The sequence below is a fragment of the Natator depressus genome, chromosome 4, assembly GCF_965152275.1.
Source record: "Natator depressus isolate rNatDep1 chromosome 4, rNatDep2.hap1, whole genome shotgun sequence".
Classification (NCBI taxonomy): Eukaryota; Metazoa; Chordata; order Testudines; family Cheloniidae; genus Natator; species Natator depressus.
The window spans coordinates 109,868,422-109,884,085 of record NC_134237.1 but is presented as its reverse complement, the minus strand read 5'-3'; the positions used below and the strand labels follow the sequence as shown (position 1 = coordinate 109,884,085).

General features: G+C 38.3%; 1 protein-coding gene across 8 annotated transcripts in view; it reads right to left on the bottom strand.

The window, feature by feature from the left end:
- LCORL (ligand dependent nuclear receptor corepressor like) overlaps positions 1-15,664 on the bottom strand; it is a 183,332-nt gene that overhangs the window by 127,533 nt on the left and 40,135 nt on the right. For all 8 annotated transcript variants that reach the window (XM_074951619.1, XM_074951618.1, XM_074951621.1 and 5 more), the window contains exon 2: positions 1,273-1,338. In XM_074951619.1, coding sequence (XP_074807720.1) covers positions 1,273-1,338 — 66 coding nt within the window. The remainder of the gene's footprint in view (positions 1-1,272; positions 1,339-15,664) is intronic.

The following is a 15,664-nucleotide window of genomic DNA, read 5'->3' as shown; positions in this document are numbered from 1 at the left end:
GGAGTGCTTTATACCATTAGAAAGCCAGGAATCCTCCCTTCCCTTTCCAAATGGTGAAGTGTATTTGTTTCCACCACAGTACACAGTAATCAGTTAGTACTGTATCATACCTAAAACTGACATTCTGGAAAAGTTATTTTTAGGAACATGTAAAAATTACATATAGACATTTTATAATCTCTGACTGATGGCACTCCTGGCTTTACAGATGGAGGGGAAACAAGAACAGCATCAACAAAAATTGTCACAATTTTTAAAAAATATTCTCGGGGGGGGGGGGGGGGGAGTGAGACAAACAAATGCAAAAGACATAAAATGATGGAACACTGTAGAAGATTTTACTAACAAAATGATTTGCATAACTTAGTCATGGAGTTGCCACCTTCAAGTAATGCAGTTATTCAAATTCATTCCAATAAAGCTTTTATACCATGCTACACACTACATTTATCTCTCACATTGCCATAATGTAACACTTATGACAGTCAGTAAAAAATTGCAAGGCAATGAAAGGTAAGGCAAGGGAAAAGATTTGAGTAGCTAAGGGGTTATAAAAAGAGTAGGCTTTTTCAATAAATTATGAAAATGGACTTGACAATGTCCTCTCTTTTTAAAAATTCAGACACGTTCTTGCAGGCTTCACCTGCACTGTTTTAGTGAGAAACCATTAATATGGCACCATCATTTACTAACATCACACCACAAAGTACATTTTCCTATCAACTTGAATTTTAAAAAATTGTAACTGTTTACAGTTATTCCAGCATAACTCTGCAAACTTGGAAAAAGATGGTTACGTGGATGCTAGAAGAAGACTGTATTATAAAAATTAGGTTAGCCTCTTAAGAGTAGGTGATTATGCAAAATTAATGGCTGTTGAGAACCACCTGATTCCTAATTAATTCTGATAGCAACAATGTCAGAGAATTAAACTGTTTGCCTTCCCTTCTAAAAGTTGCTCACAAAAAGAAAGTTAATAAGGGATACAATATTCCAGAAAAAAAAAAAAAATCTTTCCTGTGCCAGATACTTAGGGATACCTAGTTAATCCAGGCACTTCATTACTAACAAGTTCCAGCTACTAATTCTGTATACGTACAGAAAGTATGAGGATGGGAAGGAGGCTAAGATGAAAAAATGCATTAGAGAAAACACAGTTTCACAGCTTCACATTTCCTTCTCAGACTTCTATAAATCCTTAAAAATAAAATTTCTAACTAAATGAAAAGCTAGTAAATAAAACCCAGTGCACTAAATACTGGGGCCATTTACCTTCAAATAAACTGAGGTCTCTTCGTAGCCTTGGTCCATAAAGCCCTTCTAAAATACTTTCAAAACCTGAAAACAAAAGAGATTTAAAATGGTGAACAAAACCCTTTACCCCAAAATAAATCAACACAAAAGCCACAACTAGGCAAATACTTTTTAAACAAATGTAGCAACTAAAAATTGTTACAATTTATCTTTTAGAAATATTTTTTTCTTTATTTATAGTGCTGTTCAATAGAACTAGAAGATCAACCTAAGACAAGGCAATTGCCATCTGTACCGAATCAGCCTACTAAGCCATGCCCCAACAACCTTATCAGATTTAAAAATAACTACAAGGAATCTTAAAGGTGAGACGATTAACCTCATAGCTTCTCCACAAATGAAGCTGTATCTTCATTTCATTGAGAGGTAGGTTCCTCTATGACAAAAATGTGATCTTCAAAACACAAGGTTCTCAGCTTTGATCTTCAGAATTATATAACTTGAATATGCATTCTAATAATATGAATTTCTACAAATATATCAATTATGAACTTTTCTAGACTAACAAAGCTTGTTTCCTCTTTTTTGAATTATAGTGCACTTTTTTTCAGGTGGCAGGGGGGAGGAGGATCTCCCAAGAATTCTCCCTAGTCTCATACAGAAATGTTTTAAAATTAAGGATGAGACAAATCAAAATATTTTAAAGATTTACCAGTTTACTTAAGGCATCTGGAAATATCAATTCCATAGGACTACAACAGAAGAAAAGATGATGTGTCAGGAGGCAACTGACAAGAGGAAACAGAAGAGGTGGTTCAAGTCTACTGCTGGAAAGGGGGGAGGAGTTTCCAACACTGTGTTGGAGTGGCAGGAGGGAGTCTTAGGCTGTGTACACACTACAGCTTAAGTAGGTATAAGTTATGTTGCTTAGGGGTGTGAATAAGCCATCCCTGAGTGACACAAGTTACACTGATTAAAAGCAATTGTGTGGACAGTGCTGTGTCAGTGGGAGAGGTTCTCCCACCAACATAGCTACCATAGCTCGCAGGGCCTGCAAGAATTAAGTCAACGGGAGAGCTCTCTCCCGTCTGCTTAAGGTATGCTACTGAATTACATCATGCATGCTTATCACTTCATGAAATCATTATTCTTCTGATACTGAGACAGTATTAAAAAAAGACGTCTTATGCTCAGCTGTCTCTTTAAGGTACTCATGCACGCTGTGTACTCATTATAATTACTTTTTGGGCAATTAATTCTACAAATTGCAGGTCAACCCCTTTGAAACATCTCTGAAGATTGTTGAATAAATGATGTTAGTTTTGCCATTTCTAACCATTTGGATTTGCATAGTTATAGCAGCTTTGTGAACGGAGGTCCATGAAATTACTTTCCTTTAATTATTAAATAAGAAAAGCACGGTTAGTGTAAATGTCATCTTCTACAGACCAATCTCTCAGTATGCTTCAGCTCATACCTGGAGAAACCGAAAAAGAACCAACAGAACTGGTCAAAAAATTTTAAAGGATTTTTTCTTAAGAAAAATAGCTTTAACATTTTCAGCTGAAAAATTTCTGCAGATTAACTCCGGGGGGCGGGAGAGAGTCTTTTTGTTTTTCCTTTCTTGCTCAACTTTCCAGTGGCAATATGAGGAAGGGGTAGGGTAGGAAGAAAAAAAAGTTTTAAAAATTCAAAAATGAATTTTTTGCAAAAATGTTAATTTTAAATAACTGAGAAGTAATTCTTTTTCTACACCGGCAAAATTAAAATGACTGGCATTTCTACACTAGCTCTCCCCCATTTACTTTTTTAAAATCAGCTCTATGGCTAATTGTAATACAAATTCTTGTCCACGTGCAACTGAACTAGGACCAATTTCAGATCTCGGTCTGCTCAGATAGTCAACCTGGGTCAACTTCCCTCCTTGGTTTACTTGGATCTGCTTCTTTCTACATTGGATACTATCTCCAGGCCCAGACAAATGTTTACTGTGTTGGTTACCAACGGTTCATATTTTCAAACTTTTCTTTGCAAACATCAAAGCTAGAAAGAAGTGCTTTCAAAATGAAAGCTTAGATTCTGACATCATATGACCCTGTGAGCCGGTGACCTAGGCATATGTCTGTTATAGCTATACCCTAACTCCAGCCCTACCAAGGAGGTGTCAACTTTCCATTAAGGGGAGAGCAAGCCCAAGCCAAGGACTCCAGCAGAGCACACATCATATTGAACATATGAAGTCTAAGCCTGGGGTGTCTCAAATAACCTGCAATACAATGTCATTATGTTCATTTTTGGTACTTTTCCTCCCTCTAGAACTTTAAATATTATATTGTAGTCATCATTACTTGGTTTCAGCTAGTTACTTCTTGAATTAACTCCTGCATGTTACTTAAGAGTACACTGAGTCTTTGCTCTTGTGCACTCTAGAACTAACTGTTTCAAGAAGCAGTCATTTAAAGTGTTGAGAAATTGCTTCTCATAACTTTGTCTCATTGCATCATTTGACCAGTTTACATGCAGGTAACTGAAAAGCTCCATTACTACACTGGGGTAGTAGTTCCACAACAGTGCAGGTTACATGAGACTTCCATTTTAACAAGGGTGAAGAGTCTATAAAAAGAATCTGTGTTTTGCATGAGAAGAATTCCGAATGCTTATTGGAGTTTATGAACTGCTTGAATTTTTATGGCAGTTTGCAGTGATAAAACAAAAACTAACCTTTATATTTTAAGAGTAGAGTGACAATTTTTTTTATTTTTATTTTTTTAAGTATCTGACATTGTCTTAAGATCATTTTTGAAAACATACTAAGAGTAGTCTGATGTACGAAATTAAGTGTGTGATTCTTTGCTATGAGTAGATTGGAAGAATGTTAAAAGAAATAGCTATACAAAATATATGGCAAAAGGTTTTAAAAGTTACTGTATTTAACAATCAACATTTTGTTGTTGCTGGTCAAAGCTGACAGTTACTGATGACAAAGTATAATGGTAAATTATCTTTCAGAGTGGTAGCCGTGTTAGTCTGTATCAGCAGAAAGAACGACGAGTACCTGTGGCACCTTAGAGACTAACGAATTTATTTGGGCATAAGCTTTCATGGGCTAAAGCCCACTTCATCAGATGCATGCAGTGGAAAATACAGGAGGAAGCTATTTATATATACACATACACACGCACACACACAGAACATGAAAAAAAAATGGTGGTTGCCATACTGTCAAGGTTCCTCCCCCACTCTGAACTCTAGGGTACAGATGTGGGGACCTGCATGAAAAACCTCCTAAGCTTATCTTTACCAGCTTAGGTCAAAACTTCCCCAAGGTACAAAATATTCCACCCTTTTGTCCTTGGATTGGCCGCTACCACCACCAAACAAATACTGGTTACTGGGGAAGAGCTGTTTGGACACATCTTTCCCCCCAAAATACTTCCCAAAACCTTGCACCCCACTTCCTGGACAAGGTTTGGTAAAAAGCCTCACCAATTTGCCTAGGTGACTACAGACCCAGACCCTTGGATCTGAGAACAATGAAAAAGCATTCAGTTTTCTTACAAAAAGACTTTTAATAGAAATAGAAGTAAATAGAAAAAAAAATCCCCCCTGTAAAGTCAGGATGGTAGATACCTTACAGGGTAATTAGATTCAAAACATAGAGAATCCCTCTAGGCAAAAACCTTAAGTTACAAAAAAGATACACAGACAGAAATAGTTATTCTATTCAGCACAATTCTTTTCTCAGCCATTTAAAGAAATCATAATCTAACACGTACCTAGCTAGATTACTTACTAAAAGTTCTATGGCTTCATTCCTGGTCTATCCCCGGCAAAGACAAAATATAGACAGACACACATACCCTTTGTTTCTCTCCCTCCTCCCAGCTTTTGAAAGTATCTTGTCTCCTCATTGGTCATTTTGGTCAGGTGCCAGCGAGGTTACCTTTAGCTTCTTAACCCTTTACAGGTGAGAGGAGATTTCCTCTGGCCAGGAGGGATTTTAAAGGGGTTTACCCTTCCTTTTATATTTATGACACATACCAACTCTTAATGAGACCAATCGATTAAGGTGGGCTATTATCAGGAGGAAAAAAAACACCTTTTGTAGTGATCATAAAGATCACTACAAAAGTTTTTTTTCCTCCTGCTGATAATAGCCCATCTTAAATCGATTCCCCCATTTTTTCATGGGGGGGGGAGGGGGTGTGTGTGTGTATATGCTTCCTCTTGTATTTTCTACTGCATGCATCTGATGAAGTGGGCTTTAGCCCATGAAAGCTTATGCTCAAATAAATTTGTTAGACTGTAAGGTGCCACAAGTACTCTTCGTTATTTCTATAAATTATGTTTACACCATGACCCCACATATTGAGGTTTAAAGAGCCAGACTGTATTACAGGTGAATCTTCCGAAATAGTGTACTGTGGTAGGAAACAAATGTCTGTTACGTTAGGTCGTCCTAAACCCTGTCATTAGGCTAAATACAGGAGTAATTGTATGAAAAACTCTATCAGAGGGATAAATACCAGGATAAATAACTCCTCCCCTACCTGGTATTTAACTTATGCACCAGTGTTGACACAAGAACAAATGGATACAAACTGGCCATCAACAAGTTTAGGTTTGAAACTAGACAAACGTTTCTAACCAACAGAAGAGTGACATTCTGGAACAGCCTTCCAAGGGGGGAAAAAAATAATCCTAACTGGCTTCAGACTGAGTTTGATAAGTTTATGGAGGGAATGGTATCATGAGACTTCCTAAATGGCATGTAGTCAATTTGCAACTGCTAGTTGAAAATATCTCCAGTGGCCAGTTATGGGACACTAGATGGGGAGGGCTCTGAGTTACTACAGAGATTTATTTCCCAGGTGTCTGGCTGCTGGGTCTTGCCCACATGCTCAGGGTCTAACTCATCACCATATTTGGGGTTGGGAAGGAATTTCCCGCCCCAAGTCAGATTGGCAGATTCACCTTCCTGTGCAGTATGGGGCAGGGTTTGCTTGCAGGTTTGAACGAGTGTAAATGGTGGATTCTCTGTAACTTGAAGTCTTTACATCATGATTTGAGGACTTCAATAACTCATTCAGAGGTTATGGGTCTATTACAGGAGGGGGTAAGCGAGGTTCTGTGGCCTGCAATGTGTAGGTCAGACTAGATGATCATGATGGGTTTTTCTGACCTTGTAATCTATTAAAAGAAAAATGTATTACACGTAAAGCATGTGTTACACTTTTGACTGCTGGTATTACTCACTGACAGGTGGAGAGGTATGCTTCATACAGAGAGACCTGGAATACAAGTACAGATAATTCTGCTGCAGCTGCTGTTAGCCAAACTCATTCTTTGGAATTATAGGATTGATTAGGGCATATTTCAGGAAACAAGAAATCATGCAAACCACTGACGGGTTATGTTATCATTGCTAAACATAGTGGTCTACCCATAGCGTATTTACTTCACGGACTTTTCATTGGTGATTAAATATGAGATATAGAGACCCTCTCACCATACAGAACAGTCAACACAGCCAGCAAGCCTCAGCAATGCTGTTTCTCCCTCTCCAGCTCTCCTTCTCTCCACTCTGCCCTGGAGAGATACCTCCTGTAGTACACCAATCTTCCTCACAAAGAAGAAAACTACAAACATTTTTGGTTAAGGCTGCATCAGGACAACCCCCTTCCCCAAATCTATCCAGACCCTTGAAAGTGCGGAAACAAGTTAGGGAAAGAGTTTCCAGTATTCCTTGTCATTTTTACTTCATCTACAATGCAAGCCAAGAGGCATTTACTTCATCAAACTCACTCTGTCACAAAATGTTAACAATTTCAGCAGGGCTGAAGCAAAATAACTATCCAGAGAAATTAACTATCAATAAACTGATACAAGTAGTATGAGGTCAACATCAAGATTTTGTGTTAAAGAATTGGATAAAGTTGGAATATTTGTTGTTTCAGTGTACATTGGTTATAGAAGTGAATACCTCTGGACTACGCTATCAGTATCGAAGAGGATATGAAAACAGCCACAAGTACTGGAAAACTTTCCCTTGTTTCTTCCACATTTCCAAGGGGATGGATTTTGGTGCAACCTTAATGTCACTAAACTTAGTTTGTTAGACTTTTCTGCTTTTATCTCTTTCAACTTTGAGCACTTGGTGTCTTTTTCTTGAGCAAAAGGCTAGTAATAAAGCCCTACTAGTATATTTGTATTTTTACAGTTCAGGATTCGTATTCACAAAGATTCAACTGCGTGTTGCTCTCCACTCTTTTTCCATTAGATTTTATGAAATTTTTTAGATATACCACACCACTTCACTGAAAAGGTCTACTCTGAACTCACCCTCTGTCCCCATAAGACCCTCCCCTCTGGTGTTTTACTTCTGGGGCACAGAGCTTCACAACATCTTTCTAGAGGACCCAGAAGTCCTGGACAATTTGTTTTTGCTCAGCAAATTGTTCAAGAGGACACCAAGGATGAAGAGGACAATGGCTATATGGATTAAAGAGGGCACTTGGCATACAGCTAACTGAGCCTGTACCATGTGAGCATAAGAGAGTCGTATTTCATAAAAGAGTGTTTATGTTGTCCTCAATCGTTGCCTTAGGAAGAAGCATTCTGAAGAATGTGGAGGTTGTGTTATAGACACATCAGGCCAGCAAGATTATGACTGCTGGATTTAGATTTTGGAGGATATAAACTGCAAGTCCTGGGCCCAGTGGTGCCGACTTATATATGTAAATCTTATTAAACAAGGTTACCGTCATAGGTTATGCAATGAAATGTGTCTGCTTAACCCAAGAAAGTTTAGCACAAGAGGCTGCCTTAGTAAATGCCGTGCAAAGCTCTCGAGACCCTACCAGGGTTTTAAACAAAATCATCAAACTGAAGGACACCCATGTAATATATTGTATTGATCACATGATCCGCACAAAAAGTTACAGAACCTGGTTTAGGAAAAAGATTTGCAAGACATCTAAAGTTAGAGAATGGTGAAGGGACCAATGTGACATTAAATATAATAAAACATGGTGTCTGTAAATAAAAGTAACTGATGAAAACGTCTTTATATTTGTGTGGGTTCTGGTGCAAGGCCAGTGTGCCCTTAAATAAAATGGGGGCTTTGAAGGGTCCCCCCCAAAAAAAGCTTTCAAGGGGATAGCTTTCAAAAACTCTAGCTATTGTCTTTAAAAAAAAAAAAAAAAAAAAAAGATTTTACATCAAAAAGATGGAATGTCTGTTGTAAAATCTGGTTGAACTAAAACCCCGTGGTTAAAATAAAGCAAAAAATGACTAGGTTGTATAGCTTTCTCTCTCAAACCATGTTCTTGAGAACAATACAGCTGACAAAACACCCACCAATATGCCTTGGAATTCCTGGCTTAATCAATCTGTTCTTTGAAATTGCCTGGCAATTGTGCCAACAGATACCAGGTCCTTAAGGTTACAGCAGAGTAAGATGTTATGATTTGCAAAAGGATCCATAAACAGTTTTAATGAATATCCAGGTTTGGGCAATCAAGGTGGGACCAGCTAACAAGGGCTATGTCTGATTTAATAAACCTTCGGTATTTGTAAAAATGCCATGGATCAAACTCTCTGGCAACTAAAACAAAGTAATGACAAGTTCAAAAAAACAGAGTTCATTTTCAATAGCAATCCCTAGGCCTACCTCATATCGGAAATGGTGAAGGGAGCCACAAAGTTCCACCATATTTATAAAATAAGAGTATGCTGTAAGAACAAACTCCTCCCTATCACATAACTAAAACCTTCAGGTATTTGTGCTCTCTTTACTATTTAATGCTGTAAGAATACGGGTGCTAGGTCCACTTTCATGTAAAAGCAAAACCATAAAACTTAAAGCACAAAAGAAATATTTAAAACAAATTCATTGGCAGCTGCAAGGTAAATAGATAGGAATGGGGGATTCGGTAACAGTCAGAATTGCTGTGTATGTTTATTTACTGTTTAAAAAGGATTTACAGTGCTGTTTTTAATTGAAATAGAAAAATATATTTTAACTCAGTGGTTCTCAAACTTTTGTACTGGTGATCCCTTTCACACAGCAAGCCTCTGACTGTGGCCCCCCTTATAAATTAAAAACACTTTTTAAATATTTAACACTATTATAAATGCTAGAGGCAAAGTGGGGTTTGGGGTGGCAGCTGACAGCTTGCAACTCGCCCATGTAATAACCTCACAACCCCAGGTCTGAGAACCCCTGAACTAAAAACTAAAAAAAAGACAGTTATTATCCAGAGGCCACCAAAAGTGGATGTTCCGGGAGAAATACATAAATTACACATGAATCTATCAGTTAAGGGTGATAGTGATCAAAACGACGTGTTAACATACTTTGAAGTTTTGATTGAACCAAAGCAGTATGATGGTATAAAATATGAGTTTTTTGGAGAGACCATCAGTCCTTTTACAACAGAAAGCACCTTTGGACAGGGTTAACGTTGCTGGACTGCAAGATATGGTTGTCAAGCTGTCTTGAGTGGCTCACAAACTTGGGTGCCAACCTCAGGGCAGACTGTTACAAATCAGGGCACAAACCCCAAACTGGCTTTAGGTGCTATAACTAGATTTCAACAAGTATTAAATGTGAACTCCCCAAGCACTAGAACAGCCTTAACATGGAGTCACAGACAATCTCCTTGGGCACATTAGTCTAATCTTGCAACCCAGTCTTAGTAATAGATGGTTCCTTATACCAAAAATCACAACAATATTCAGATTATTCCCAGTCCCAAAGGGCCAGTCACTTATCAGAGGTCAATTGTACCTTATGTCACTCAGAGACAATGCTTGTAGCCAATCCTGTAATAAAAACAACTAAAGATTTATAAATTAGGAAAAATAAATTAGTAATGTTAAAGTGGGTGAACATACACACACACACACACGAGTTACAGTCTTAAGTTCCAAAAGGTAAAAGAAGCTGCTGAGATACGTAAGCTTTCTATGTTCGTTAGAGCTAACCCAAGCTAAGCAGCTTGGGGATCTCTTGCTTATGCTTACAAATATTGTCCTCTCCAAATTCCACGGAGCACGGAGATACAATTCCTCCTGGTCAGAGATTTTTTTTTCCCTTTCCCCCAGAGTTCAAACTTATGGAATACATATCAGTGCCTGTCTCCTCTTCATAGGTGTGTGTGGCAGGAGTGCAATCAAAGTCTTTGCCCTTTGAAACCAAATGAGCCATTGTGAAACATCAATGGGCCTTCTTCTGTGTAGGACCAGCACTTTGCATAAACTCAGAAACAAGAAAGAAGCATTTAATTAATGTAATTACACACGTTTATATAATTAACACTTAATATAACTATACTTTGGGCTACAGATATTATAAGTGAGAGCAATATATGCAACACCCTACAAGCGTTTCAACTAGGGCTGTCAAGCTATTAAAAATATTAATAGAGATTAATCGTGCTGTTAAACAATAGAATACCATTTATATAAATATTTTTGGATTTTTTTCGCATTTTTAAATACATGGATTTCAATTTTAACACAGAATACAAAGTGTACAGTGCTCAATTATAAATATTTGCACTGTAAAAATAAAATATTTTTCAATTCACTTAAGTACTGTAGTGCAATCTCTATCATGAAAGTTTAATTTACAAATGTATTATATACAAAAAATGCATTCAAAAATAAAACAATGTAAAACTTTAGAGCCTACAAATCCACTCAATCCTACTTCTTGTTCAGCCAATCACTAAGACAAACAAGTTGGTTTACATTTGCAGAAGATAATGCTGCCCTCTTCTAGTTCACAATGTCACCTGAAAGTGAGAACAAGCATTCTTGTGGCACTGTTGTAGCCAGCATCGCAAGATATTTATGTGCCAGATGCACTGACGATTCATATGTCCCTTCATGCTTCAACCACCATTCCAGCGGACGTGTGTCCATGCTGATGACTGGTTCAGCTCGATAATGATCCAAAGCAGTGCAGATTGACACATGTTCATTTTCATTATCTGAATCAGATGCCACCAGCAAAAGGTTGATTTTCTTTTTTGGTTCTGTAGTTTCCGCATCAAAGTGTTTCTTTAAGACTTCTAAAAGCATGCTCCAGACCCCGTCCTTCTCGGATTTTGGAAGGCACTTCAGATTCTTAAACCTTGGGGCAACTGCTGTAGCTATCTTTAGAAACCTCACATTGGTATCTTTTGTGTTTTGTCAAATCTGCTGTGAAAGCGTTCTTAAAATAAACAAACGTGCTGGGTCATCATCCAAGACTGCCATAACACAAAATATATGGCAGAGTGCAAGTAAAAAAAAACACACAGTAGAAGAAAATACAATTCTCCCCCAAGGAGTTCAGTCACAAATTTAATAAACACTTTTTTTTTTTAAATGAGTGTCATCAGCATGGAAGCATGTCCTCTGGAATGGTGGCCAAAGCATGAAGGGGCATACAAATGTTTTGCAAGGTATTTACGTGCCAGTTAAGATATGCAGGCTACAACAGTGCCATGTGAATGTCTGTTCTCATAGAATCATAGAATATCAGGGTTGGAAGGGACCCCAGAAGGTCATCTAGTCCAACCCCCTGCTCGAAGCAGGACCAATTCCCAGTTAAATCATCCCAGCCAGGGCTTTGTCAAGCCTGACCTTAAAAACCTCTAAGGAAAGAGATTCTACCACCTCCCTAGGTAACACATTCCAGTGTTTCACCACCCTCTTAGTGAAAAAGTTTTTCCTAATATCCAATCTAAACCTCCCCCATTGCAACTTGAGACCATTACTCCTCGTTCTGTCATCTGCTACCATTGAGAACAGTCTAGAGCCATCCTCTTTGGAACCCCCTTTCAGGTAGTTGAAAGCAGCTATCAAATCCCCCCTCATTCTTCTCTTCTGCAGACTAAACAATCCCAGCTCCCTCAGCCTCTCTTCATAAGTCATGTGCTCTAGACCCCTAATCATTTTTGTTGCCCTTCGCTGGACTCTCTCCAATTTATCCACATCCTTCTTGTAGTGTGGGGCCCAAAACTGGACACAGTACTCCAGATGAGGCCTCACCAGTGTCGAATAGAGGGGAACGATCACGTCCCTCGATCTGCTCGCTATGCCCCTACTTATACATCCCAAAATGCCATTGGCCTTCTTGGCAACAAGGGCACACTGTTGACTCATATCCAGCTTCTCGTCCACTGTCACCCCAGGTCCTTTTCTGCAGAACTGCTGCCTAGCCATTCGGTCCCTAGTCTGTAGCGGTGCATTGGATTCTTCCATCCTAATTGCAGGACCCTGCACTTATCCTTATTGAACCTCATCAGATTTCTTTTGGCCCAATCCTCCAATTTGTCTAGGTCCTTCTGTATCCTATCCCTCCCCTCCAGCGTATCTACCACTCCTCCCAGTTTAGTATCATCCGCAAATTTGCTGAGAGTGCAATCCACACCATCCTCCAGATCATTTATGAAGATATTGAACAAAACCGGCCCCAGGACCGACCCCTGGGGCACTCCACTTGACACCGGCTGCCAACTAGACATGGAGCCATTGATCACTACCCGTTGAGCCCGACAATCTAGCCAGCTTTCTACCCACCTTATAGTGCATTCATCCAGCCCATACTTCCTTAACTTGCTGACAAGAATACTGTGGGAGACCGTGTCAAAAGCTTTGCTAAAGTCAAGAAACAGTACATCCACTGCTTTCCCTTCATCCACAGAACCAGTAATCTCATCATAAAAGGCGATTAGATTAGTCAGGCATGACCTTCCCTTGGTGAATCCATGCTGACTGTTCCTGATCACTTTCCTCTCATGTAAATGCTTCAGGATTGATTCTTTGAGGACCTGCTCCATGATTTTTCCAGGGACTGAGGTGAGGCTGACTGGCCTGTAGTTCCCAGGATCCTCCTTCTTCCCTTTTTTAAAGATTGGCACTACATTAGCCTTTTTCCAGTCATCCGGGACTTCCCCCGTTCGCCACGAGTTTTCAAAGATAATGGCCAAGGGCTCTGCAATCACAGCCGCCAATTCCTTCAGCACTCTCGGATGTAACTCGTCCGGCCCCATGGACTTTCAGGTGACATTGTAAATAAGAAGAGAGCAGCATTATCTCCCATAAATGTAAACAAACTTGTTTCTCTTAGTGATTGGCTGAACAAGGGGAAGACTGAGTGGACCTGTAGGCTCTAAAGTTGTACATTGTTTTGTTTTTGAGTGCAGTTATGTAACAAAACAAAAAAAAAAAATCTACATTTGTAAGTTGCGCTTTCATGTTAAAGAGACTGCACTATGATACTCATATGAGGTGAATTGAAAGATATATCATTTTTACAGTGCAAATATTTGTAATAAAAATATAAAGTGAGCACTGTACACTTTTTATTCTATGTTGTAACTAAAATCAATATATTTGAAAATGTAGAAAAAACATCCTAAATATTTAATAAATATTAATTGGTATTCTATTAACAGTGCAATTAAAACTGCAATTAATCAAGATTTTTTAAATTGAAATTAATTTGAGTTAATCGCATGAGTTAACTGTGATTAATCAACAGTCCTACATTCAACTCTAAACACTAAACACATTCTTATCAACTTAACATTTATTTTAACAATGTTAACACACAGGTGAGCCAGGCTGGTTCCAGCTATACATTTGTCAGTGTTCATTAAGGCCTAGGGACATGAGCTGGCACCTGGTCTGTAAGCTTACAATGGTGTGGTTACTTTATAACTCTGTATATCTACCTACTCCCCCGCCCTCCCCCCCGCCCTTTGTCTATACCTTTCTTACTAATCATGATACATCTTTATTGCAGAGGGAACTATTTAGTATGGAACCAAAAACTTTAAGCCGTAATGTGGAAGGGCCAGATACAATTCCATTTTAACTATGCCTGTGTTTAACATGGTTTTAAAAAAAACTGGTACTTAAAACAGCTTTTATAGGGATTTCTGCATCTGGGGAATACTACTAACTAAAATTTTGCTTGCTCTTTAACCAAAAGGCCCAAGTTCTTGTGTAGGAAAACAGAGTAAAGTTGTGCTGGCACATGGTTCTTCTGAGTTGGAAGATAAATTTCTGAAACGTTGCTTTTAAAAACATGTTTTCTAAAAAGGGGTATTTTTAAAGTTAGTTTTAATACTAAATACTAGTTTTAATACTAAAACCACAAATTGTTATTTGTGGTTTAGGTGCATATGCAATGTGTCATTTTTTCTATGGCAAAACATGTGTTTGCCCCCAGAAAAGGGTATACATAGGTGTGTCGTTTTTAAAACGACGTATTTGGTTACAAATGGTTGATTTTTGGGTGTTAACATACTGGGTTTTTTTACTCCAGCCAAGATTTTTATTTATAGAGTGTGTGTGTGTGTGTGTGTGTGTGTGTGTGTGTGTGTGTGTGTGTGTGTGTGTGTGTGTGTGTGTGTGTGTGTGTGTGTGTTTTGAAATGGGTTAAAAAGTCAGTATATGTATTGTAGCTATACATGTAATCTTTTTTTCTACAGGATAAAAGGTGTTTGTATGTATGTCCCAGGAAATTAGTACTTCCCAGAAAAGGAGATTAATGTTGTGTAAAATAAGGAAGATTTTCCTCCCTGTGAGGGGAGGGAAGAACATGTAGAATGGTGTTTGCATGTTTTTTTATAATGGGAGAATGGAGAAATGTACTAATGTTAAAAAATGTTTGTCTATGGCTGGAAAAACACTGTTAGTAGAAAAGAAAATTTCAAAAACTGAGCGAGTGAGGGAGAAAAAAAGAGCACACACGTCTAAAAAGGCATTTGTAAAGCACTGTTTTAATACAGTTTTAAATAGTAGAAAAACAGCCTGATATTTTATTTTACAAGACAGTTTTACAGGTTTTGTAATAAAAGAGGCCCTTAGACTGAGATAAACAAACTGAAAAGAAAAAAAAAAAAAAAAAAAAAGAAAAAAAGATACCTGTAAAGGAAAATTCTCCAGCGTCAACAGCTGACAAAGTTAAACCTTAGTAAATATATTCTGATTATTTGTTTGGTTGTTTAACTGGTTTTCTTTTCATGCAAATACGTAGACATGTGGTGGATTTCTGGTGAGAAAGATTAGAGTTAATTTGTGTGTGACTACTGTATACCAATTTGTTAAAGCTCTCTGTGAATACTATGATTCTTTGAAGAGAGAGGTGATAGGTGGTTGTGTCTTGAGGGGTTGCAACACCAGATTTTCAGAGGGTAAACGCCTTAAAAATGTGCACTTTAAGGGTTAACCTGTAGCTCAAAACAAAGGTGACTAGGTGTGAATATAAAGTTGTGCAGACAAAGTGGTGTAAAAGGGACTGCACAGAGTTTGAGGGGGGGTGATGTTGGGATAAGAAGAGGCTTGCACAACAGTTGCTGGAGAAACAAAAGAGGGCTCAGTATTTAGGGGATAAACAGACAGCACC